This window comes from Mastigoproctus giganteus, chromosome 11, assembly GCF_048544385.1.
Source record: "Mastigoproctus giganteus isolate SK-2022 chromosome 11, ASM4854438v1, whole genome shotgun sequence".
NCBI lineage: Eukaryota > Metazoa > Arthropoda > Arachnida > Uropygi > Thelyphonidae > Mastigoproctus > Mastigoproctus giganteus.
Genome location: NC_143585.1, coordinates 178,831,736 through 178,859,327, shown reverse-complemented (window position 1 = coordinate 178,859,327; position 27,592 = coordinate 178,831,736). Strand labels below are relative to the sequence as shown.

At 36.4% G+C, this 27,592-nt stretch overlaps 1 protein-coding gene across 4 annotated transcripts in view; it reads left to right on the top strand.

Annotated features, from left to right (window-relative positions):
- Window positions 1–27,592, top strand: part of Spf45 (splicing factor 45) — a 264,681-nt gene that overhangs the window by 153,327 nt on the left and 83,762 nt on the right. For all 4 annotated transcript variants that reach the window (XM_090385005.1, XM_090385002.1, XM_090385006.1 and 1 more), the window contains one exon: window positions 12,563–12,711. In XM_090385005.1, the coding sequence (XP_090241131.1) occupies window positions 12,563–12,711 (149 nt within the window). The remainder of the gene's footprint in view (window positions 1–12,562; window positions 12,712–27,592) is intronic.

The following is a 27,592-nucleotide window of genomic DNA, read 5'->3' as shown; positions in this document are numbered from 1 at the left end:
CAGTAAACTCAGTGCATGTTCTATAGTTCAGTAAGGAAATACTTTTGGACTAGTTTAACGAAGGATTGTTTATAGTTATGGTATATTTACTGATTAATTAATGGAGGGAAAGTAATAATTTTGGACGGGTTAACTTATAGGGCAGGTAGAGTTGTATGTTAACATAAATAACGTCCCAGTAATAGGGGAGAGGTGCTGCTAGCCGCAGATAGCCGAGATTTATTTACCTATTTATTTTCCTTGAAAATCCAAGGGTGAGACAGACCCATTACAATTTAAATGGTAGCTTTATTGAATTGGGGATACAAGGACTAATAGATTAACAGTAGCCACTGGCAGAGGTGAAAGTGATTCTTGCACTGCTTCTATTGGAATGAGCCGCAGCCTGGAAAATAAGATGCAGGATATTTCAGAGACTGCTGGGAATCATTGGGGTACAAGTAAACACATGGGTTGTGTTAGGGTAGCTAAGAAAAAGAACAGGTGCATGTATACTTGTGTGTACACCAATGCTAGGAGTTTAGTAAATAAATTTGATGAATTTGAGGTATTGCTCAAAACATCAAAGGCAGATATTGTGGGGATTTCAGAGACGTGGTGTCACACAGATATAAGAAATGCAGAACTGGAATTTGGGGAGTACAATGTCTACAGAAAGGATAGACAGGATAGGAAGGGAGGAGGGGTTATGCTATTAGTTAAAAAACACATAAAATCCAAGGAAGTGAAGCCAGTCGACATCGCTGGACAGTGCAGTGTCGAGTCAGTTTGGTGTGACATAAGCATTGGGAGATCAAAATTGAGAGTAGGAGTGTGCTATAGGCCTAATGACTCTGATGAGTATAATAAGAAACTGTTCGGAGAAATAGAGTGGGCCAGTAAATCAGAGAGTCTTATAATGGGGGATTTTAATTTCCCAGATATTGACTGGAATTTGGGGGCTGGTCACTCACACAGTAGCAAGGCTTTTGTGGATTTATTGGATGATTGTTTTCTACATCAGCATGTTCGGGAGGCAACTAGAGGGAGTAATACTCTTGATTTGATTATCAGTAGTGATTCTTCATGCATTAAGAATCTGCAGATAAATGAACCACTTGGTGGCAGTGATCACAGGGTGCTGAAGTGGGAGTTACTCAAAGAGGTAACTACCATTAGGGGTAAAGGGAAGGGGTATTGCTTTCGTAAAGGCGACTACAATGGACTGAGACAGTATTTAAATTCTATACAGTGGGATCAACTGATGATATTGCCAACAGCAAATTCAAAATGGGAAGCATTCAAAGAACTTATCGTGAAGCTACTAGGCTTTACATACCAACTAAGAAATATTGTTCAAGGTTTAGGCCTAAATGGTTGTCAGATGAACTAATGAGGCATATGGCAGAGAAGAAAAATGCATGGGATACATACAAATTAACACGTGACACGGACGCCTATGATAGATACAAGTTGATCTGTAACCAAGTTACAAAGGAGGTTAGGCAGGCGAAGGCAGATTACGAGAGATCCTTGGCAAGGGATGCGAAGAAAAACAGCAAAGAGTTCTTTACTTATGTAAACTCTAGAAGGAAGGGGATGAATCAGATTGGTCCACTTGAGATCGATGGGTCAACTGTTGATGACCCTGCTCGGGTAGCTAACAAACTAAATGAATATTTTGCATCGACATTCACACATGAGGAGTTATTCAGCGAGGGGAATGCCAGAGGTGTATTCAACTCTAGCAGTAAGCTAGAGAATCTTGTAATAACTGAGAGCAAAGTGGAGGAGAAATTGTTGAAGATAAACACAAGAAAGGCACCTGGGGTGGATTTGATCTATCCAGTTATATTAAAGGAGGCAGCAAAGGAGGTAAGCAAACCCTTAGCCATAATTATGAGAGCCTCCTTGGACTCAGGGGAGGTACCCATTGACTGGAGATGTGCAAATGTGACCCCAATTCACAAAGGGGGATCAAAGGCTGACACAAGTAATTATAGACCTGTGAGTTTAACTTCTGTTCCCGGAAAATTAATGGAGGCACTGGTGAAAGAAGCACTGCAGGATCATCTAGACAAGACTTCAGTTATAGCTAGGACACAGCATGGTTTTGTTAAGGGGAAGTCTTGCCTGACCAATTTGATTGGATACTATGATGCAGTCACAAAAGAACTGGATGCAGGGAATAACTTTGATATTATATACTTGGATCTTAGAAATGCTTTTGATACTGTTGCACATGGAAGACTGCTGCACAAATTGGAGCAGTGTGGCATTGGAGGCAAGTTGCTGCTATGGATAAAGGGGTGGTTGAGGGGGAGAAGACAGAGAGTGGTAATCAATGGACACTGCTCATCGTGGACTAATGTTATTAGTGGAGTCCCTCAGGGTTCAGTATTGGGGCCTTTATTGTTTTCTGTATTTATAAATGATATTGATGATGGTATATCAGGCTTAATGTCCAAGTTTGCAGACGATACGAAGGTTGGCAGGGTTGTCAAGGACACTACTGACACTATGCTGCTGCAACAGGATTTGGAAAGGTTGAGCAGATGGGCTTCGAGGTGGCAAATGAAGTTTAACATTGACAAATGTAAAGTACTACATATGGGAAACAGCAACCCCAGAGCAACGTATCAACTCTGTGGTACTACACTGACAGTGGTAGAGAATGAAAGGGACCTGGGGGTGGTGGTGCAGGCAGATATGAAGTTCTCTGAGCAGTGCAGACGAGCTGCAAGAGTAGATCATGGTGTATTGTCAATGATATATAGGAATTTTTCTAGCAGGGATAAGGAGGTGATTATTCCCTTGTATAAGGCAATGGTCAGGCCACACCTAGAGTACTGTATACAGGCCTGGAGGCCTCATTTCAGGAAGGATGTAGAGCTGCTGGAACGAGTACAGAGAAGGGCAACTAGATTGGTGAATGGGACAAAGGGGTTCTCTTACGAAGAAAGGCTTAAGTTTTGCAAATTACAGTGTCTGGAAACTAGGCACCAGCGGGGTGATCTGATAGAGGTGTACAAAGCCTTGAATGGTTTGAGCATGCTCAATGCTGATGGGATTCTTCCTCTAGCTCAGAAAAATCACCTGAGAGGGCATAAATTCAAATTGAGGAAAGACAGATGTAGGATAGATGTGCGGAAATTTGCCTTTAGCCAGCGGGTGGTTGGTGGGTGGAACAGACTTCCATCCCTTGTCGTGGAAGTTGATAGCCTAAATAAGTTTAAGGCTCAGCTGGACAGGTATTTCGAACGAACAGAGGGGTGAAGTGGAAGTGGTTATTTTTATTTATTTATGTTACTTTTTTTTTTTTTTTTTTTTTTTTTTGGCTGATGCTGCATAAGCTTGCTTTCTTGCATCAAATGCCTCTACTAATGCTAATGCTAATTGTATTATAATTCGCTAATACAATTGAAGAGAATTGTATTAGCGAAAGATTAAAAGAAAGAAATGTGTAATAACAGTAGAAATAAATGTGATTGTTTTAATGAACTTTAATTGAAAAATAATATATATATATATATATATAAAAATGCAAGAGAATGTTACTAGCCCAACGGCAAGAAGAAGATGATGTATGGAAGAGCCCAATGACCTGGATCGTAATCCATGCCATGTACTAATATCAAATAAATAATGTGTAATGAGTTGCTAAATAATCTATATTTGCATATATGTTAATAAACAAATTGTATATAATGCATATGAGTTGTGTCAGTCATTTTGAACACAGAGCCTAGAGTCTGGGTGAGGAATATAACATTACTAACTCCCCTCCGAAATCTAGAATCTTCTGGGAGTTAACAAGTCAGGTGCTATGTGGGAGGGGACAAAAAGGGGAGCATAGTAGAGTTCAGTGTAGAATTGATTAAACTAAACTATAAAAATAAAGGCAAAAAAAAAAAAAAAATCAACAACAAACGTCCCCCATCCACCCCACATATTCTTTAGTATATTAGATTATAGCTTTGAAGCAGTCGATAGCAGTGTTATCTCTATGTAGTTGTTAGGGTTATTTTTGGAGCTTTTTTTTTGTGTAAATTGATTACTATTCCTGTTTCCCAATCTTTGGATATCTGTTGCTTATGCCATATGATGTTAAATAATTTTAATAGTGTGTTTTTTAATGAGCTGCCACCACATTTAAATAGTCCTACATTCAAATTGCCTGTGACTGGGCTTTTTCTGTTTTCAATTTTTGTAATATTAACTCTACTTCCATTGTTATATTTTCTTCATTTTCGGTTACCACAGATTCATCTTCCAATTCCCTAGTGCCAAGGGTTATACCATAGTTTGGAATAGTGTTGCTTCCATTCTGCTTGAGAGATGCATTTGGTTTTTATTTGATAATTTGTGTCTAGTTGTAATTTCTTAAAAATTTTAAAACCTCTTCTCTGTGGCCTTGTGATATCATGTTTTTAGGATTTAATAAATTTATTCCAGTCATCTCGTCGGATTCTTTTGGTTAGTTTTCGGACTTCTGCTGTAAGCTTTTTGTATTTTATGTGTAGCCTTTAGTTTGTAGGAACAGTTTATAGGTCTTTTTTTTTCTCATCGATTGTTTGTTCCAATTTTTCATTCCAAGTTCTTAGCCAGTTTTTATTTTTTAATAATTTTATAACCAAGGCTTTCTTCACAAGCTCCCAGAATTGATTTTTTCATGTTTGACCAGATTTCCTCAACATTATCACTTTCATCTGATTTAAGTTTTATCTTTCAATCAACTTTCATACAGGAATTTAGTACTTTCAGCTTCCGACAAATGTATTTTTAATTTCTTAGTATTTTTGTTGGTATTTTTTTCTTTTTATTAAGATAATTTCTTTTTATTTGAAGGTGCTTTCTAGTAGGTAGTGATCAATTTCAATGTTTCTGAATACTCTGGTGTCTCTAATTTTGTTATTTAAATTTTCATTAATGATAATATAATCTATCAAGCATCTTCCATTATTGGTCGCCTCCTGATCCTATACATTTGTCTACTGCTTGAACACCAACTCTTGAATTAAGGTTTCTTGCTAGTATGAGGTATTCATTTTTGTTAGTTTGTTCTATGATCTCTTGTAATTCATCATAAAATTCTACTGTTTCATCAATGTTACCTTGTACTCGTGCATAGATGTCAATGATTGTTATTGTATAAGATAATTTTTAGTTTTAATTTCTATATTCCTGGTGATATCCAAGAATAGTCTAATATTTTGTTTTTCCATTCTTTCTTTATTATAACAGCAACTCCCGATGATGCCCACATTTCACTTGGTGTGCCTGAGTATATCATTATGAAGTTACCTATTTCATTGGATCCTTTGTTGTTGTTTTTTTTTTTTTTTTTTTCTCTTGGTAATGACTGCTACATCAGTATTTCTATTTTCTAGTTCCACGGTCAATTCATCTAATTTATGATTTATTCCATTGTATAAGGCGATGGTCAGGCCACACCTAGAGTACTGTATACAGGTCTGGAGGCCTCATTTCAAGAAGGATGTAGAGCTGCTGGAACGAGTACAGAGAAGGGCAACAAGATTAGTGAATGGAACAAAGGGGTGCTCTTACTAAGAAAGGCTTAAGTTTTGCAAATTACAGTGTCTGGAGACTAGGCACCAGCGAGGTGATCTGATAGAGGTGTATAAAGCCTTGAATGGTTTAAGCATGCTCAATGCTGATGGGATTCTTCCTCTAGCTCAGAAAAATCACCTGAGAGGGCATAAATTCAAATTGAGGAAAGACAGATGTAGGATAGACGTGCGGAAATTTGCCTTTAGCCAGCGGGTGGTTGGTTGGTGGAACAGACTTCCATCCCTTGTGGTGGAGGTTGATAGCCTAAATAAGTTTAAGGCTCAGCTGGACAGGTATTTTGAACGAACGGAGGGGTGAAGTGGAAGTGGGTTTTTTTTTTTTTTTTTTTTGGCTGATGCTGCATAAGCTTGCTTTCTTGCATCAAATGCCTCTACTAATGCTAATGCTATTCCCCTAATGTTCCAAGTTGCTACTTTAATGTCCCTAATCGTAGTTCTATATCCATTGCCTAAGGGGTTATCCTGGAGATCCATCCAGTTTTTTTCCTTTGAGCTTATTTTGAGTATTTGGAATGCCCCCCAGTTATACAGCTGTGACTCGGTCGTCAGAGCCTAGTTTGTGGAAACGGGTTAGTTTGCCATGAGAAGGTGAGGTTAACATTTGGGTAGAAGAGGTTATGAAATACACATCACCATCCCTTGAACATCCCCTTAATCCGAATTAAAATTTAATTTAACTTTCACTTTAAATTCTGTCTTTAAACATATCAGCTTCTGCTGGATTCCCATTCATACCAGGATTAGAGGAAACAATTTGGCTGATACTGCAGCCAAATATGCAGCCCTGATGAATAAACTTGACCTGTTAGTCCCCTATGCAGAATACAGGCAAATAATATGCAGAAAAATACATTCTCAGTGGCAAGATTTGTGACATCGCCAGGTGACAAACAGGCTATATCAGATTAAGCCTGTGATCCAACCTTGGCAGACTAATCTATGCAGGGATCTTGTTCTATCTCGGCTCTGCATAGGACACTCTTATCTGACACACACACTCCTTTCTGCTGAGGTCTGATGAACCTCCTATGTGTGAGCAATGCAACACCATTTTATCAGTTCAACATATTTTATCTGGCTGTACCAGTTTTAGAAATGCTGGTTTTACCGCTTTTACCTATCTGACTGAGCCATATACACTTGGTCAGAATTCAACTGACAATGACGTGTCAGCAGTTTTTAAATTTTTTAAATCGATGATTATATATACACTTTTATGAAATATAGATTTTTTTTTAAACCTTTATACAGGCACTCCCCAGCTTATGTAATACTCGACTTACAGAAATTCGACTTTACATAAGTTTTTGCTGGCTGGTGCACACTTAAAAAAAATCATGGAAATGTATTTTGCATTCCATAGGAATAAATGGAGGTATCGTGAAAATATTGTAATGTGAACCAAATAGCACTTTTTTTTTTTTTTTGGTAATTTGTTCCAAGACCTCAGAAGTTGAAAATTTCACTATGTTACGAAGCTATTTATTGCTATATAACTAAGCTACTGAGTTATGCAAAGCCATTAAAAAGACACTCAGAGAAGACATAAGTAGCTTTATGAATTTTCCATATCATTGCAAAACTGTAGATTTCTTTTTAAGCAATGTACAAAATTTGTACATGACCGTCTGGAAGGTCACAGCTTGTTTAACCAAAATAAATACAGTAAAATCGCGTTAATACAAACTCTGTTTATACAAAGTACTTGCTTATATGAAGCACATACCATTCACCTGCGAAAGGATAGGCTTTTCTATGTAAATATATTCATTTATTACAAAATTTGGCTAATATGCATTACAAAGTTCTTTTTCATCCCGTGAGAAATAAATATTGTCATTTTGTATGTTTAATACAAATCTTGGCAGAGTTTGCCTTGACCACCTGGCTCCCTACTTCCTGAAGGATGGCACTGACTCGTTAGAAATTAGTTTTATGTAAACAAAAGCAGTTTATGGTAGCTACAACGTCAAGTGCACTCTGCAAAACATCTTTCTGAAAGGATTGAGTTGTTAAATTAACAAAAGAATAAAAAGTTTTTCTAAGTTGTTTACATGCACTCCCTCGCTCTCCATGGGAATAAGGTCAGTTGCAATTGTTACCCCAGTTCAAAGAGTCTTACTATCATATACACCAATCTATTTTTTGTGCCATTTTATCTGAGCTGATGTCTCTTTCAGAACTTGTCTTTAAATTTATATTAAATTTTATCTAGCAGTGTTATGGCGACGAAACATTGATGGACAGAAATTAAACTAAAAATTATACAAGAGGCTGATAGGTTGGAAAGAAGCAAAATGGATATTGCAAAGGGATACAACATCCCTTTATCTACTTTATTTACAATATTGAAAAACCGAAAAAGACTTGAAGTGCATGACACTGGAGCAGCAATGAAAAACAGGAAACGAATTCGTGGTGCAAAACACGAAGAGCTTGAAACAAAACTTTTCGAGTGGTACCAACAAATGCGTGCATCTAATTTGCCAATATCAGGTCTGATTTTGCCAGAAAAAGCAAATTATCTAGCTCAGCAACATGGGATTAGCGACTTCAAGTGCAGCAGTGGCTGGCTCCAAAGATTTAAAGACAGGAATAACTTGGTTTCGCAAAATGTTTGGATTATTCGACAAATCTGGATTATTCGACAGTCTGGATTATTCGACAAAGAAAAGGCTACAGACTGGTTGTGTTCTGTACAGTCCATCCTTGAAAAATATGAGGCAAAGATATTTTTTATCTTGACAAGACAGGTTTATTTTATAATGTGCTGCCAAACAAAAATTTGTTGTTCAAGGAGAGTCTTGTCATGGTGGAAAATTAAGTAAACAAAGACTCGCTTTCTGTTATGCTGCAATTCAGATGGCAGTACAAAACTATGCCCATTTGTGATTGGTAAGTTTTCCAAGCCAAGATGTTTTAAAGCAGTTAACCAACTTTCCTGTGATTATGAGGCCAATAGAAGTTCTTGACTTACAGTCAAAATTTTTCAGTCTTGGTTATCAAAATTGGACAGAAGATTGGGCTGACTGGGCTAGCCAGGTGGGTAAAGTGCCTGCCTGGCAACCCAAAGGTTGTGGGTTCGAATCCTGCCTCGGGCTTGGATCAGAGCAAAATGCAAAAACTTTGGGAGATGCATTATGGCCATAGAAGCCGTTGCGCCAACAACTAACAAAAAAAAAAAAAAAAAAAACGAAAAAAGGAAGATTGTCTTCAGAAAAAAGGAACATTTTGATGATTCTAGACCGTTGTACAGCACATTCTACCGAGACACTTAAGTTGACAAATATACGGCTGTTGTTTTTACCCCCCAACACCACCAGTTTAATGCAACCACTGAATCAAGGCATTATTTATAACCTCAAGAGAGCATATAGAGCCCTCCTGATAAGGTACTTGATCCACAACATAGAAGGAGGGAACAATTTGCAGCTAAATTGGAATGTCTTGGATGCTATCTGTAATCTTGTTATTGCTTGGGAAAGTATTACATCAAGTGTAATAATCAACTACTTCAGAAAGAGTGGCTTTGAAGAGAACATCATCGAAAAACATGGTCCAGCAAATGTGATAGCAACAGTGAGGAATTTGAAGGAGCATATGGATTTTGTTGGCGAATTTGTAGAATTTGTGAAGATGGATGATGAAGTTGCTACCACTGCTATGCCAACACCTGAAGAGCTGCTGGGTACCAAACAAAACAATGATGTTTTTGTTACCAGTGACAGCGAAAATGAAGAAGTGTGCGCGCACACTGCCATCTAAAAAAGATGCCCAAAATAAAAGGAGACATACAAACCATTAACCTTTTAATAAATTAATTTAATGTAAAGAAAGAATCCAATGTTGTTTGCACAGTTTTTGTCCTATATGCATTTTTAACTACAGCACAGACGTTATCAACGGCGATAGTTGTTTCTTTATCAACGATGGCCTGCAGTAACGTTGATAAAGAAACAACTATCGCCGTTGATAACGTCTGTGCTGTAGTTAAAAATGCATATAGGACGAAAACTGTGCAAACAACATTGGATTCTTTCTTTACATTAAATTAATTTATTAAAAGGTTAATGGTTTGTATGTCTCCTTTTATATTAAGATTGTAATTCTTTTTACTGTGATACTAAAATATTGTATATATCAAAGTATATACTGTACCATATTTTTATTTCCGTTAATATTGTTTTTCTCTTAGTTTATCTTACAAATAAAATTAAATCTTTAAAAAATGTTATTCCTAATTACTGTATTGTTAGACAAGGCATTTGTTTTTATTTTATTTTTTTTTATTATTTTATTTTATTAATTTATTTTTGATATTATTATTATTCTTAGATATACAGTATGCACCCAAAAAAAAAAAAAAAAAAAAAAAACAGTAAAATTTCGACACTTTTGGGTGACCTCGTTATTACAAAACGTGAAAATTTAGGTCCCTTGAACTTTGTATTAATGAGATTCCACTGTACTATACCTCAAGGTTTGTAAAAATGGGCCACGATTACAGTTTTATGATTATGCTGCTACCTGCACATTTTATGGTTGAAATAAAAGCTTGAAAATGGTATTTAGATTTGTATCACATACCATTTTCACACATAATGTTTTAGTTTTATAAAGGATATTTGTTGACACTGTTTGATATTCTCGAAAGTTTCAAATGTCTAATAATTTTAAAGTTTTTAAAATTATAAATTGAATAGCATGTTGTGGGATTTGAATTAAAACATCAGAGGAGGATAGGGATTTCTGGGTTGTGATACAGTCAGACATGAAATCTCAGTACTGTAGACAAGGAGGGCTTTTGGTGGCCTATTGGTGATTTATCCTACATTTAATTGTAGAGAACAGGAAGTTCATATATCCATTGTATAAGGTAGTAATACTTTATTTTGAATACTGTTTAAGTATAGACACTGCACCTTTCATGACATTAAGGTTCATGAAAGGATTTAAGTATTTAAGTGGTGCTGGATTTTTGATCCATGGTGAAATTGGTGTTCATTATATGCCATGAACACCAACTTGGTGTTCATATAATGAAAGATTTTGAATATGGGGCTGCAGAGCTTGGTAACTGGGTATGTTAGAGGGGGATCTTATTGAGATCAGTAAGGCTCTGTTAGGGGATTTTAAAATGAATGAATTTATAATTACAGGAAACCTTAATTTTAATTTATAATTCAAATTATGGGAAAAGAGATTTAGATTGAATTGTATGAAGTTTTAAATAACATTCACCTTTTTAAGTATTTTTAGGCTTGGGGAAGGGGATTCTAAGGTCAGGTGGATGTGTAATTGCTTCACCTGCATTCAGAGGGGAAACACACAGTTATACTGTGATGAGAATGACGGTATGACTGCATCTTAAGTAAAGAAGTGATGGGTGGGATAATTTGGATTAATTTTATAAACCAAATTAATTATATACATGTATAATGAAATAAGATATAGAATCAGTCCTGATCTCATTTCAAGCTTGGTCTATAATATAAATGTAATACCGTGAACGGAGAGTACCTAAACCATTTACGATTTGCAGATGACATTGTGGTCATAAGCCACGATCCCAAAGAATTAGAGGAAAATCTTAATCAGTTATGCCCAGTTAGTAAGGATTTTGGACTAAAGATGAATATGGCTAAAACAAAAGTAATGATGAACAAGTATGCTACGGAAAGGGAAATAATGATTGAAGGAGCAGTAATTGAAAAGGTGGAGTCATATACTTATCTGGGACAAGTTATCAGCTGTAATAATGATAAATGGCTGGAAGTCAAGAGAAGAATAAATTTTGGATGGATAGCATTCAGGAAATATAGTCACATACTGAAGAGCAATATCCCAGTTTGTCTGAAACGTAAAATAATGAATCAATGTATACTCCCCACCATGACTTATGGAAGTGAAACTTGGGCACTCACCAAAAGAATGGAAGAGAAGCTAAGAACTACACAGCGAAGAATGGAACGAATTATATTGGGAATCAGACTGTTAGATAAGAAGAGAAACACATGGATTAGGCAGCAAACTCAAGTAAAGGACATTCTTATCAAAACTAAAGAACTAAAATGGTCTTGGGCAGGACACATAGCTCGAAGACATGATGACAGATGGACTAAGAAAATAACAGAATGGTACCCAAGAGGAGCTAGAAGAAAACCTGGAAGACAAAGGCGGAGATGGATAGATGAAATTCATGAGTTTTTGAGCAGTAAATGGATGGCCAGTGCTCAAAACAGAAGGAACTGGAAAGTTGCTGGAGAGGCCCTTCATCCTGCAGTGGATTGAAAATGGCTGATGATGATGATGATGACGACCTATATTCACCCTCTTTTTTTTAACTAGTTCACTAATCCCTCCACTTCTTAAATAGACTATGTATGGTTGAAACCCTGAGTTGATTCAAATAGAAGTAGGCACATTTAATTAATTTCATTAGTTTTCGTGTATTAAGCTGGGATTTCTCATTTTATTTGTTTATTTTGGTCATTTATTATTATTTTTATTTGCTGGTATTACAAAATACTGGTGTTTCTTGTGCCACTTGATTAATACTAATTCTAAATTTAGTAGAATTTTCTAACACAGTCTAAGAAGAAAATTTAATTTTGTTTCAAGCTCTCTATCTTTTGTTTTTCAAAAGCAAGGGAGCTTGAAATCCTGATTTGGGGATTTGAAAGAATAAGTTGATTTTTTTTTTTTTTTTTTTTTTTTTAGTCAGCTTTTAGCGTTAGTGTTTAAGACATTAAACTAAAGACTTAGTGTTTTGATGAGCACGGATTAGTGTATCAGTTTTTATTTCAAAATAAAATTTCAATAATTTAAGTGAAAAATTAGCGAATTATTTTAAGCATATTTTTATAGTTATATCTTGAACAGTATGGTTATTTGCTTTTCTCTTTTTTTTTTTTTTTTGGTTTCTTATTTTTTTAATACATTTTTATAGAACAAAATGTTCTTTTGTCTATTCATTTGTTTCTCCATTTCAGTTCTGTTGCTGCCCGTATTATGGCAAAGTATGGGTTTAAAGAAGGCCAGGGTCTTGGGAAACAGGAACAAGGCATGAGTCAAGCACTTCAAGTTGAAAAGACAAGCAAAAGGGGTGGAAAAATCATCCATGAGAAGGATTTACCCAAAGGTAATGTACTTCAGGATTTTTATTTGTAATTGGAATTTTTAGTTATGAGAGGAATATTATGGCTATTATTATTAGATGTTGGATTGCCTGCATTTTCATGTGTATAAATGCTTTGTGGCTATTTTAATATTTAGTTCCTGCTATGATTAAAATGACTCATTATTTCATTAATGTTTGTTAATTTAGGATCAATCAACATGTATATGCCTTATGTATGAAATGACTTCATATAGCTATTCCTTAACATGGACAGTGACTTTATATAACTTTCATAGTTTGAAGCTTTCTCGGTGCCTACCTACCCTTTGATGAGACTCCACTTGCCACTACCCAGACCAGGGGTTCAACCCCGGTCTGGGTAGTGGCATACACTTTAATAAATAAAAAACAATATATTTCTCTATTGGAATAGTTCCTTTTATTTAGAGCAATGCAATAACAGGGAAACTCAGGAAATGCCTCCACAATATGAGGTAGATGCACTAATTAGCAAACTCCTAGCTGTGTAAGAAAGGCTATGCTCGACATGTATAATGACTTTATACGACTATATATGGGTTGCTAGCAATATTCATGTTATATGCATTTAACTGTTTCTACTTTGTTATAAATGCATATAACATGAATATTGCTAGCAACCCATCATATTTAATTAATTTGATCACTTTTCTGGTATTAATCACTTGGAATGTGATTTAGGTCATTGAAATCATCATAATATTATAATAATGTTAGTGTGAAAAAAGATTTCAGTTAGCATGGGGAAAAATTTTTGATTACCATGCGTAAACATGTCAGTGGTGTGTTTTTTTTTTTTTTTTTATTTTTTACTCCTGAGAGAGGTTTTCGGTGCACCACCTGAGATGTAGGTACAGTTTTCCGTGGTAGAGTGGATTTGGCATTTTTACAGAATGGGAAGTTTAGAAGAAAAGTAAAAGAGAAAACCCGGTTTTTTAGTTGTAGAAGATGCAATATTTGTGATGTGCTTATGCCAAATGAGATTAGAAGTTAGGATAATCCCTAATAGAGATATATCTTTTCTAGAGATCTGAGGCATTGATTAGAGTGTACTGGAATGGTACAACTTGATTTACGAAGATAGTCATTATAAAAGTTTGAAGGAAAGTGGGAAGCTAGCAAGTCAGCTTTGTCTTTAGTTGGAGAGGCAATAGAACCATCAGGTTTCAACAAAGGTAGAAGTATAGATTGGTTAGCAAAAGTGGCAATGAGTAGGCATTGGCAAGAGACCAGAATGTACTACTACTGTTTGGATGGGAAGCAAGTTTTCTACTCTTCACCTGTTTAAAATATAGTTTGGACTGATTAATAAATGGTTTATAACTTTTGCAAGTTTTAGTATTGGCAGAAAACGAACATGGAGATTTGGCTGCAAGCCAGTTGCATTATGTAACATTCTTACCTATCAGCACTGAATTTTAGAAAGACTGAAATTAACCACTTTATCTTGCCCCATTGCAGAATAGCATGTAAGGAATTGATGTTGGTAGATATTCAGATGGATGAAGCTGTCTGTGCAGGGCAAGGTTTCTTGAACTGCAAGGTAGAATGCAGTGTGGTGTCATCTGAAAAGCTATGTATAGGATTTCCAGTAAGTGGAAGAAATCAATAATATATGAGACAAAAAGAATAGGAGAAAGAAATGAACCTTGCGGTCAGAGACGGACTGGATCAAAAATTCTTACCGGGAAAAACAGATAGAATGTATCGGAGGTCAGAGTGTAATATTGAAAATCACACTGGCCTTTGTCCCACCGGGGTTTCCCTGGTAAGTCTTATGGCCAGTCAGCTTCAGCTTCTGCTTGCTTTACACAAGCATTAGTAAAATAATAAGAGGAGTTTGCCTCAATATAGTACGTAGAACACTTCCGTATGATACCCTCCAGAAATTAAAACGTAAAAAACAAAAAAACGACAACTTACCGGTACATTAGAGTAAAATATAAATAATTAAATAATCAATTTAACACAATTCAAATCAATTTAAAACAATTAAAAATCAAATTAATGCAATTAAAAGAATCTAACGAAAATATTCAAAACGATTTTCCTTCCTGAAGCTGACAACGCTTTTTGACCATATGTCGTGATTACAGGAATGAAAATTACTGAATCGGGTTAAACCTGTAACTTAAATAGTGATTATTTGTCTTCGTGCATGCAGGTCCACGCATCGGACATCAAATATGGCCGCCGAACATTAACAGAATTCTCGTGTAATTTAATTTCAACGGTTTCTGCAATTAATAGTCGCGTATAATTACGTTGAACGTTAAGTATTTTGGCCTCGTTAAATAAAAAAGTATGTTTTTCGTTAATGGCATGAAAGGCTAATTCTGACGCTGCTGAACACGAACTGAGGCTTCATGTTGATTTACACGAATATTAAGAGAAAATCGCGTCGAACCTTGGTAAGACGAGTCGCAATCACCGCAAGAAATGTTGTATACCAGATCATTAATTTGTGTTGCGAACGCAGAAAGAACCGAGCGATTGTTCAGTATAGTGTGTAACTTCCGTATTGGCCTAGCTACAATTTTAAATTCAGTATCTTTAAAGAATCTGTTAAGCTGTTTGTGCCACTGTTCAACATATGGGACAGAAATAAAGTATTTTTCGATATTACTATTGTTGATTGGTGTAGTATTTTGTATCCTATCCTTAGCCTGTACCCTAATTCGGTTTATTGTGGTAATGGAATCTGTTTAAGAATCTGCTAGTTAATATTTGTATTTCTGAGTCCAAAGCAGATTCTGTCATTGAATATTTATAGGCATTTAGAAATTGATTAAAGATAATTGATCTTTTGTAGGTGAACGGGTGATAGCTATTATAATGTAGAAGCATACCGGTGTTTGTAGGTTTTCGATAGATGCTAAATTGTATTTTATTCAAGTCCCGGGTAAGCGTGAAATTTAGAAAGTTTAATGACTTTGTATCTGTATTCTCCCTTTCCAATGTAAATTTGAGTCTAGAATGAATATTATTAAACGAATGCAAAATGTCTTGGATAGTACTACTATCGGTAATAACTAGAACATCATCTAAATACCTCCCATAGTATGTGATACGGGGTCGAAAAGGTGTCAAATGTATTGATCGTTGAGAGATAGATCTCTGACATTAAGCCACTCAGGCTCAAACCCATTGGTAATCCAAAAATTTGTTTGTACACCTTGTGTCAAAAGGTGATGTAGTTGGCCTCAACTAACAGTTTAAGTGAAAAATTTCCTTAATAGATAGCTTCGTATAATTAATCGGTGTCGAGTTTTTATTTAACATATCCCAAATAATATCTAATGTGTATTCAACGTTTATTTATATTCGTATATAACGAGGTAACATCTAGTGAGAATAAATTGTCATTGTCGCCGAGTCTACAGTCTTTAAGATTATTAAATAATGTATCGTAGTTCTTAATCCCAAATTGTATTACCTGTCTAAAGGGTTTTATAATGTTATATACATGTGTGGCTAAGGATGAAAATGCTGAGTTCCTGTAGGAAACAATAGGTCGAATCGGAAATCCAGTCTTGTGTAATTTTACCTGACCGAAAAGTGCAGGAATATTGTATGTTCTGGACTTCAATTCCTTTAACTGAACCATAGTAATGTAGTCGTTTTTTTGATACGTGGTTAACATTTTATTGTGTTGATTGACCAAATTGGTAAACAGTGTCAGGTCTACTTCACAATAAGTGGAGGTATCTGATACAACTGAATCTAACTTATTAATATAATCATGTTTATCTAGTATTACCACTGTATCTCCTTTATCTGCCCTCTGTATAATAATGTCCTTATTTCCCCCGAATTTCTCGTAAAGCTGAACTGTCATGTGTATTCAATTTAGGAAGTCGTGTTTCTTTTATGTTATTCACTACTTGGTTAACTTGTGGAACATTACGAAGTCCAAATTCAATATCAATTATGCATTGTTTTTTGGGCAGTTTTCGAGGCGGTAAATTATAATTTAGTCCTTTGGATAAAAGTGAAATCTTGTCTTGCGATAGTGTACGCGAGGAAAGCATTGGGTGACAACCCCCCCCACAGATACACAACGTACTACCACAGAATATGTCAGCTAGTTCACGAACACCCCTCACCCAGTATTCAAGGAACCGACATATCAACAGGTTACAAATCTTTCACTTTTATCAACGTAATTATATGCGACTATTAATTGCAGAAACCGTTGAAATTAAATTACACGAGAATTCTGTTAATGTTCGGCGGCCTTATTTGATCTCCGATGCGTGGACCTGCATGCACGAAGACAAATAATCACTATTTATGTTTCAGGTTTAACTCGATTCGGTAATTTTCATTCCTGTCATCACGACATATGGTTGAAAAGCGTTGTCAGCTTGAGGAAGGAAAATCGTTTTGAATCTTTTCGTTGGATTCTTTTAATTGCGTTAATTTGATTTTTAATTGTTTTAAATTGATTTGAATTGTGTTAAATTGATTATTTAATTATTTATATTTTACTCTAATGTACCAGTAAGTTGTCGATTTTTTTTTCGTTTTTTCCGTTTTAATTTCTGGAGGGTATCATACGGAAGTGTTCTACGTACTATATTGAGGTAAACTCTTCTTATTATTTTACTAATATTATTATCAACGTAGAACATATTGAGTATTACAGCTCTGATTCATACTATCTATACAAGCATTAGTGCAAAATTAAAAGACAGAAAGCTATCTACCATCACCCACAGTGAGCAGTCACAGAGAAAACTGGATACCCAATGCAAAAAACATACAGTGGTCCATAAGATGGAAGCTTGTTTTTAAGACCTTTTATATGATCAAAAGCCTTACAAATGTCAAGAGCAACTGCTTGAGTTTCAGCAAATTTTTCCATTAAATTTGTCCACATGTGGGTAACATGTGGACAAAATATCACTTATGAATTGACACAGATGGAATCCATACTGGTGATCGTTGATCAGGTGGAAAGTTTCATGAAAGTTTATTTTTTATTATTATTATTAGCATCTTTTTTATTTTCACATCAGCAAGCACCCCCGGAACAGCCTAGTTTGGCTAGAAGGGTGTACATTATAAATATTCAAGGCGATTACAATGATTGAATTTGAAAGATAGGAAAACACATTGTATTTACAGGTAAGCTAACAGACACTGAAGCTTCAAAACTGTGAAAGTGGTACAGTCAATAGTTCTAGTTTATACACTTCTTTCAGGGTGTCCTTCCTGTAGTTCTTCGAGCTGCAAAAAGCTGAGACATCAATTCCAAGGGAGTTATACGGTCCAAACGTATCTGATAGAAACACTGATCCTTGGTATTGCAGGTTTCATTTGGTGGTCTCAAGGGATTGTCGTCACTTCCCAGATGTCAGATGAATCCATTTGGCCACAAAGGAGTTGGCCAAGGTATACAGATTCTTCTCCTTGATGATGGTTTCCCATAGTTTTATGCTGAGGTTTGCATAGAGCACACTCCAAATGATGGTAAAAGGGTGGCCCATCGTCTTGTTTAACCATCTCGGGAGCCAATACTCGACCCCAAGAAATCTCTTGAGTTGACAAAGGAGACCTCCGACAAAAGAACAGATGCATAGAGTTGTGTAGGGGCCAGTTTCAAGAGGAACCCTTGAGGCATAAGACCGACCAGCTCCTGTCGGATTGCTCAGAGAGCTGCAAGCATTTTAAGCCTGACCATATTGAGGTGGTCTTTGAAGGTTAGTCTTTCATCCCACTTCAACCCCAAATTGGTGTGAGAGTGAACTTTTTCAATGACGGTCCCATTGATTTTGAGTGTTATTTCATTTCACTTAGGTGTTAGTGGTTAATGGATTTCTCAATTACTATTTGGAAATAGAGAAATCTATTTCCAAAAGTAATAGAGAAAAGAGTTGAAATAAGTGCAATGAGATGATAATTGGATGGGAGGGATTTGTTAGTTTTTTTTTAGGAACTGGCTGGAAGTAAGCAAATTTACAAGAAGAAAGAACACCACCAGTGGAATGAGAAAGTATAAAAAGGTGACACAGAACAGGAGCATAGATTACGAGAACAAGTGGAGAAATACCTGGAGCTTTTGTGACAAGGGAATATCAACGTTGTTCAAATTTATTCTGATATCCCTTTGATGGAGGACCACAGGAGGCATTGAGTAAAGTGTACTGGGAATGGTATAGGGTTTACAATACCGGGATTCCAGGATCCTGGTCATTTTATTCAGTATTTGAAATACCGGTTTTTCGGTACTAATTAAAAACATAACTGTTTATGACTTATTCATATAAAGATTAAAAAATCGACAACAATAAATTATTAATATCACAGAATTTGTAACAGAGCGATTGTTATACAAATACAACGAAAATCTGAAAACACCACAAAACTGTAAAATGTAAATTCTTACAAATGTATTTCTCTTAGTAAGTACAGTGTGTGGAAAAAAAACACTTCAGGAATAATGAAAACATCATCATGGAAATATTTCCATTAGTGGGAGTGGGCCTGGTGGGAGGGCACTTAAGGAATATGGTGAACAATGGCATGGCAGGTGAAAGGATTAAAATTAAAAATTTCTGAACAATAGTTTATTAGTTTAGTTTATTACCCTCTGTTACACCACTACTTGAGGATGTGACACTTAGTGGATTTTGGGAATGGGCTTCGATATTACCATCATCATCATCATCAGCCATTTTCAATCCAATGCAGGATGAAGGCCTCTCCAGCAACTTTACATTTCCTTCTGTTTTGTGCAGTGGCCATCCATTTACTACCCACAAACTCATGAATTTCATCTGTCCATCTCCATTGTTGTCTTCAAGGTTTTCTTCTAGCTCCTCTTGGATATCATTCTGTTATTTCTTTAGTCCATCTGTCATCATGTCTTAGAGCTATGTGTCCTGCCCAAGACCATTTTAGTTCTTTAATTTTGATAAGAATGTCCTTTACTTGAGTTTGCTGCCTAATCCATGTGTTTCTCTTCTTATCTAACAGTCTGATTCCCAATATAATTCGTTCCATTCTTTGCTGTGTAGTTCTCAACTTCTCTTCCATATTTTTGGTGAATGCCCAAGTTTCACTTCCATGTCATTATTTTACGTTTCATTATTTTATTTTACGTTTCATTTATTTACGTTATTTTCATTATTTTTATGTTACTTCCATTATTTTACGTTTCAGACAAATTGGGATATTGCTCCTCAGTATGTGACTATATTTCCTGAATGCTATCCATCCAAAATTTATTTATTTTTCCCTTCACTTCTAGCCATTTATCATTATTACAGCTAATGACTTGTCCTAGATAAGTATATGACTCCACCTTTTCAATTACTGCTCCTTCAATCATTATATCCCTTTCTGTGGCATACTTGTTCATCATTAGTTTTGTTTTAGCCATATTAATCTTTAGTCCAAAATCCTTACTAATTCTACGTAACTAATTAAGATTTTCCTCTAATTCTTTGGGATCGTGACTTATGACCACAATTTCATCTGCAAATCATAAATGATTTAGGTGCTCTCCATTCACGTTGACTCCTTTCCGCGACCAATCTAATCTTCTGAAAGCTTTCCACAAGGGCAGCAGTAAACAACTTCGGAGATATTGTGTCTCCTTGTCGAACTCCTTTCTCAATTTTAAATTTATTAATGTTTTTGTCTAGTTTAGTAAAGGAGGTAGTTCTCATATTTTCTTCAAAATCATAATATATGGGATATCCATGCCTTAGCATTAGCAAAAGCACATGATGCAAGAAAGCAAGCTTATATAGCATCAGCCAAAAAAAACCCCCTTATTTCGTTCATCCACTTTCTCCAAATGTTTGTCAAGTTCTGCCTTGAATCTATTTAAGCTATCAACTTCTACAACGACAGATAGAAGTTAGTTCCAGCAATCAACGACCCACTGGCTAAAGGCAGACTTCCACACATCTATCCTACAACTGTCTTTCCTCAATTTGAATTTATGCCCTCTCAGGCAATTATTCTGAGCAAGAGGAAGAATCCCATCAGCATTGAGCATGCTCAAACCATTCAAGGCTTTATACACCTCAATCAGATCACCTCGCAGGTGCCTATTCTCCAGACACTGTAATTTGCAAAACTTAAGCCTTTTTTTGTAAGAGCAACCCTTTGTTCCATTCACTAATCTTGTTGCCCTTCTCTGTACTCATTCCAACAGCTCTACATCCTTCTTAAAATGAGGCCTCCAGACCTGTACACAGTACTCACGGTGTGGCCTGACCATTGCCTTATGCAAGGGGTAATCACCTTCTTATCCCTGCTAGAAAAATTCCAGTATATCATTGACAAGACACCATGAGCTACTCTTGCAGACTGTCTGCACTGCTCAGAAAACTTAATATCTGCATGCACAATTACCCTCAGGTCCTTTTCATTTTCTACCACTGTCAGTGTGGTACCACAGAGTTGATACGTTACTCTGGGATTACTGCTTCCCATATGTAGTACTTTACATTTGTCAATGTAAAACTTAATTTGCCACCCCTCAGCCCATCTGCTCAACTTTTCTAGATCCTGTTGCAGCAGTGTACTGTCATTAGTGTCATTAACAACCATGCCAACCTTCATATCGTCTGCAAACTTGGACATTAAGCCTGTTATACCATCATCAATATCATTTATAAATACGGAAAACAACAATGGACCCAACACTGAACCCTGAGGGACTCCACTAAGAGCTGTGTCCATTGTTTATTTACCACTCTTTGTCTTCTCCCACTAAACCATCCCTTTATCCATAGCAGCAATTTTCCTCCAAAGCCACACTGCTCCAATTTGTGCAGCAGTCTTCCATGTGCAACAGTATCAAAGGCTTTTCTAAGATCTAAATATATGATATCAAAATTATTCTTTGCATAGAGTTCCTTTGTGACTACATCATAGTATCCAATAAAATTAGTCAGACAAGACTTCCCTTTAACAAACCCATGCTGTGTCCAAGCTATAAACTAAAGTCTTGTCTAGATGATCCTGCAATGCATCTTTAACCAGTGATTCCATTATTTTACCCGAAACAGAAGTTAAACTAACTGGTCTGTAATATTCTTGTCACCTTTCGATCCCCCTTTGTGAACTGGGGTTGCACATCTCCAATCCATGGGTACCTCCCCTGAGTCCAGGGAAGCTCTCATAATTATGGCTAAGGGTTTGCTTACTTCCTTTGCCGCCTCCTTTAATATAACTGGATAGATCCCATCCACCCCAGGTTCCTTTCTTTGTTTATCTTCAACAATTTCTCCTCCACTTTACTTTCAGTTATTACAAGATTATCTAGCTTACTGCTAGAGTTGAATACACCTCTGGCATTCCCCTCCCTGAATAACTCCTCATGTGTGAATGGCGATTCAAAATATTCATTTAGTTTGTTAGCTACCTGAGCAGGATGATGAACAGTTGAACCATCGATATCAAGTGAACCAATCTGATTCATCCCCTTCCTTCTAGAGTTTACATAAGTAAAGAACTCTTTGCTGTTTTTCTGCTTTCGCCTGCCTTAACTTCCTTTTTAACTTGGTTACCGACCAGCTTATATCTATCATAGGCTTCTGTGTCATGTGTTAATTTATATGTATCCCATGTATTTTTCTTCTCTGTCACATGTAATTAGTTCATCTGACATCTATTTAGGCCTAAATCTTGAACAATATTTCCAACAAATTCAAAATAGGAAGCTGATAAACTTTTCAAAAATTTAAATATTTTTGAAAAGTCTTTTATCTGAGACAGTATTTATAGAATTTAAATACTGTCTCAGACTACCGTAGTCACCTTTACGAAAGCAAAAACCCTTCACTTTACTCTTGATGGTAGTTAACTCTTTGTAACTCTGTGATAACTGCCACCTAGTGGTTCCTTTATCTGCAGATTCTTGATGCATGAAGAATCACTACTGACAATCAGATCAAGAGTATTACTCCCTCTAGTTGCTCCTCAAACATGCTTCTGTAGAAAACAATCATCCAATAAATCCACAAAAGCCTTGCCAGTGTGTGAGTGACCAACCCAAAAATTCCAGTCGATATCAGGGAAATTAAAATCCCCCATTATAAGACACTCTAATTTACTGGCCCACTCTGCACAATTGCTCATTATACTCATCAGATTCATTAGGCCTATATTATAACGCACACCTTTTTTTCCTTTTCCTTTCCTTTTCCATTTTTCCTTTGCTAATGCTTATGTCACACCAAACAGACTCAACATTGCATTGTCCACCAACATCATTTGGATGCACTTCCTTAGATTTTATGTGTTTCTTAACTAACAGCATAACCCTTCCTCCTCCTTCCTATCCTGTCTATCCTTTCTGTACACATTGTACTCCCCAAATTCCAGTTCTGCACTGCTTATGTCTGTTTGACACCATGTCTCTGACATCCCAACAATATCTGCTTTTGACGTCTTGACTAGCACGTCAAGCTCATCGAATTTATTAACTATACTCCTAGCATTTGTGTACATGCAAGTATACATGCACCTGTTTCTACTCTTAGTTACCCTAACACAGCCCATGTATTTACTTAATCCGCTATGACTCCCAGCAGTCCTGGAAATTCTCATTGCCTTGCTTTCCAGGCTGCTGCTCAATTGCATTTCAATAGAAGTAGTGCAAGAATCACTTTTACCTCTGCCAGCAGCTACTGTTAATCTATTAGTCCGTGTATCCCCCCTCAAGCTAGCAGTTTTCCCACCCACCTAACTCTGCCTTGATAGTATTAGCAAATATTCTTCCACTCTTTCTATTTAAGTGTACCCTATCGCTGTAGAAGCAGTCTCTCCTGTTAATAAGTACAGACCAGGCTGAGAAAAATTCTACCCCTCGCCTTGTCTTTCCAATCCCCAAAACATTGCCTTATGCTGTATAGAGTCAAAAGCATTTTCATAATCCACAAACGCCAGGCATAGTAGTGTTTTATATTTATTTGCTTTCTGCATTCGCTGTGATATTACGTGAAGGTGATCCATAGTTGAGAATCCTGTGTCCTAACGTCAGCTTACTCTTTCATTTGATTCTCATCAAGTATTCTTTATAATCTGTTTGAGTGACCCTTGTGAACAACTTGTAGATGGGAATAACAAGATAATTAGCTATTATTTCCAATTTCTGATTTATCTCTTTTCTTATGCAGCAAAACTACGATTGCATTATTCCACTCCTTAGGCATCACACCTTTTCTAATGCATTTTGTGAAGAGTCTTGCCAGTTTCTGTGTCATGTCTCTTCCAATTTTAACAACTGTACAGTAACTTCATCTTGCCCTGGGGCATTCTGATCCTTCATTTTCTTCAACGCATGTTCTACCTCATCAGGAAGGATATCAGGTATGTCGTATGTGTTACTAATTTGCGATCCATCTTCCCCACTGCTGGCATCATTCCCTTGCTCCTTATATTATTATATAATGGTAGTAGTATATACTTGTATAATAGTAGTCTTCTGCAATTTTAATTATTTGTCTTTCTGTATTACTGTTCATGGCTGCTGATTTAAATCCTTTGTTTTCCCTTAATGCTTGTTCTACTTTTCTTGTGTTAAATTTTCTGATATCCTCTGAGTCTCTTTCTAATGGCTTTGCATAACTCAGTATACTCAATTTTCTCCTTGTCAGTGTTTTTCTTGCTCTTCATTTGTCGTCTTCGGTTCATCATAAGTGTTTCTTGACTAATTTTTTCTTCTTCGGATTTCTTTTTCCCTATAGGTTTCTTGGGCTTTATCACTTTCAAAAAGTTGTAATATTTCTCATTGATATCTTTGTCCTGAACAAGCTCAAACTTGTTAAGTTCCAGTACATACTACTTTTTCTCCTCTTCTGTTATCTCATAGACCTTTGTATTATTTACTCGAGTCAGTTTTTTCCTTTCCTTTCCTACATCTATATCAAGTGTACATCTTACTATTCTGTGATCACTTCCAACATTTACCTTATTCAGGACAGTAACATCATTCACAATATATCTTCTGTTAGTGAGGATGAAGTTGATTTCATTAGTTGTTAATCCATTTGGACTCTTCCATGTCCACTTTCTGTTCACCCTTTTCTTGAAAAAAGTGTTCATTACTGACAGTCCTTGAGATTCTGCAAATTCCCCAAGTCTTTCACATCTTTTATTTCTTTCACCAATTCCAGAATTTCCTATAGTTCCTCTTTCTGCGCTGTTTTCCCTTTTTCCAACCTTAGCATTGATGTCCTCCATAATAATAGTGTAGTGGGTTTTCTGCTCATCTAAAAGACTCTCAATTTCGGTGTACATTTCTTCAACCTCTTCATCATCATGGGTCGATGTTGGTGCATAAATCATTATAATCTTTAGCTTGTACCTCTTAGAAATCTTGAGTATTAGTCTTGACTCCTTTGGTGATGTACTTTTGAATTCCAAAATGTTGTTTTTAAAATCTTTATGGACCAGAAACCAAACTCCACCTTCACTCCTTTCACTGTTTCCATTGGTGTACAGCAGATTTCCACTTGATAAACTTAGAAGTGATTCATTTCTTCTTCTTGTTTCAGCCAAACTGATGATATTCCAATTCACATTTTCTAATTCCTTTTCCAGCTCTAATATCCTGTCTTCACCGATGAGTGATCGTACGTTATAACAGGCCAAGTTCAGCTTCCGTGCATGGCAGCCTGGTTGTACCCAGAGATTCTTAGCGCCCTCTGCTTCCACTCTGATCCTCTCGCTGCCGTAAGAGGGAGAGTGAAAGCTGCTGGGGACTGAGGGCCATTTGTATTGTTGTGCTCTCATATGCTGGAGGGTTTGGTGTTTTCCTCTTCACGCTGACTAGGCGTCTTGAAGAGAACCACCCTACATGTTCATTGCCACCTAAGTGACATAACAGGGCTTACCATCGAGAAGGTGTGCATGAGTGGATTTTAGGGAGGCAGGCCAACCGGAATTCTCCTAAATCTTCTGTAATAGAGAGAGATTAGATCCATCAGTGTTTTAGGCTGAGTGTCTGATATCACACAGGATACCTGTTCCCCTCTAAGCCCCGGTTGATAGTAAGTCAGCTTTATCTTTAGCCGAGGAGGCTGTTGAACCATCAGGTTTTAACAGAGGTAGAATTTTATGTGGCAAAAGTTGTGGCCAATAGCTTTGGTAAGAGACCAGAACACTCTACTATTGTTTAGACAGGAAGCAAGTTTTCTACTCTTAGCCTATTCAAAATGTAGTTTGGATTAATTAATAACTGATTTACAATTGTTGCGAGCTATAGTGCAGGTAGAAAACGAATATGAAGATTTGGATGCTTGTTAATTGCAAAATGTGCCATTCTTATCTTGAGCAGCTGCACCTTTATTGGAGAAACAAGGATTTCAAGTAAGGATGAGATTTTAAGGCAGAGTGTGGAATAAAGGATTTCATCCCTACAAGAAAAATTTCACTGACACAATCTGAGCAAATATTGACATCAAAATATTTAAAACAAAATTATTAATAAAAAGAGGAATAGAAATCTCTCAGATCATCCCCATTGTTATAATGCCAAACAATGTGAGCTAAGAATGGTCATGAGAGAAAGGCTGCTTTGAAGAAGAGACCATCAACCAAGTTGTGATCTGAGGTGCCTAGAGCACTATCTCAGCTGTGTACTTTGAAGGGTTGTTTTAAGAAATAAAGTTTTGGGTGTGTGGTTTGTATTGTCTGATATTCTGGTAGGTAAATAAACAACTTGTATGAGGTCATTAGTAATTGTAAAAGTCTCAGCATTTTGCTAGCTGGAATTCTGAACATTAAAATTGCCAAAAACATTACCTTACTGTTAAGAGAGGTGGACTGGAGAAAGTAGATCAGAGAATTCAAAGTGATTATTGGAGTTACAAAACAATAAAGGCAACAGATCAGATGAATTTGACAGAATGTGGTAGGAAGATTTCAAGCCAATGAAGATAAAAATGAAGAAATTCCAAATTACCAAGTCATTGATGGGGAGAATATCAAAGTAAACATATGGACAAGTGCCACCTTTAAAGCAAAAGAATTATACAGAAAATAATTAGGAAACTGAGATGAGCAGTGGTTGAGGTAACCGATAATTGAGATTCTATCAGAAAAAGTAAGTGGGGCTTGGCAGACTGTAAGTGGAAATGGACATCATTGTGATGGGAACTGAGACCATCTGTGTTTGTGATATGAATGAGGGTGTTTGGGAGGTGTAGATCTTTTTGCAGTAAATTTGTTCTATTAGTTCAGCTATTCATGATGCCTTCAGTAGATAAAATAAAAGTGTGTGTGTGGGGGGGGGGATTTATATGAAATTATGAAATATCTGGATGTGGTGTTTATACACAACAAGCATATACCCAGCTCCTTGACATAATTTGGCCTTGACAGTGCCCCCACTCCATTTTTACACACACACACACACACACACACACACACCCCTTGGATTCCCTTCAGCAAGATTATACAATAGTTAATCTGGATACCTCATTCCATTAGTGGGAGTCTGATGGGATTCTTCCACTTGCTCAGATTATGAACCTAAGGGGGGCAAAAATTCAGATTGAGGAAAGACAGTTGTAGAATAGATGTGCAGAAATTTGTCTTTAGCCAGCAGGTAGTTGATTGCTGGAACAAACTTCCATCTGTCGTGGAAGTTGATAGTGTAAATAAATTCAAGGAGCAACTGGACAAACTTTTAGAGCAAATGGATGTGTGAAATTTTTTTTTTTTTTTTTTTTTTTTTTTTTGGCTGATAAGCTCATATGCTTGCTTTTTTCATTGCATCATATGCCTCTACCACTACTACCTCCTAGAAAGTTACCAATGGGTTTGGTCCAGCAGACTTTCAAGTAGCCAGCCTGCAAACATCCTTTTAGTGCTATACCTTCAAAATGTAAGGAAA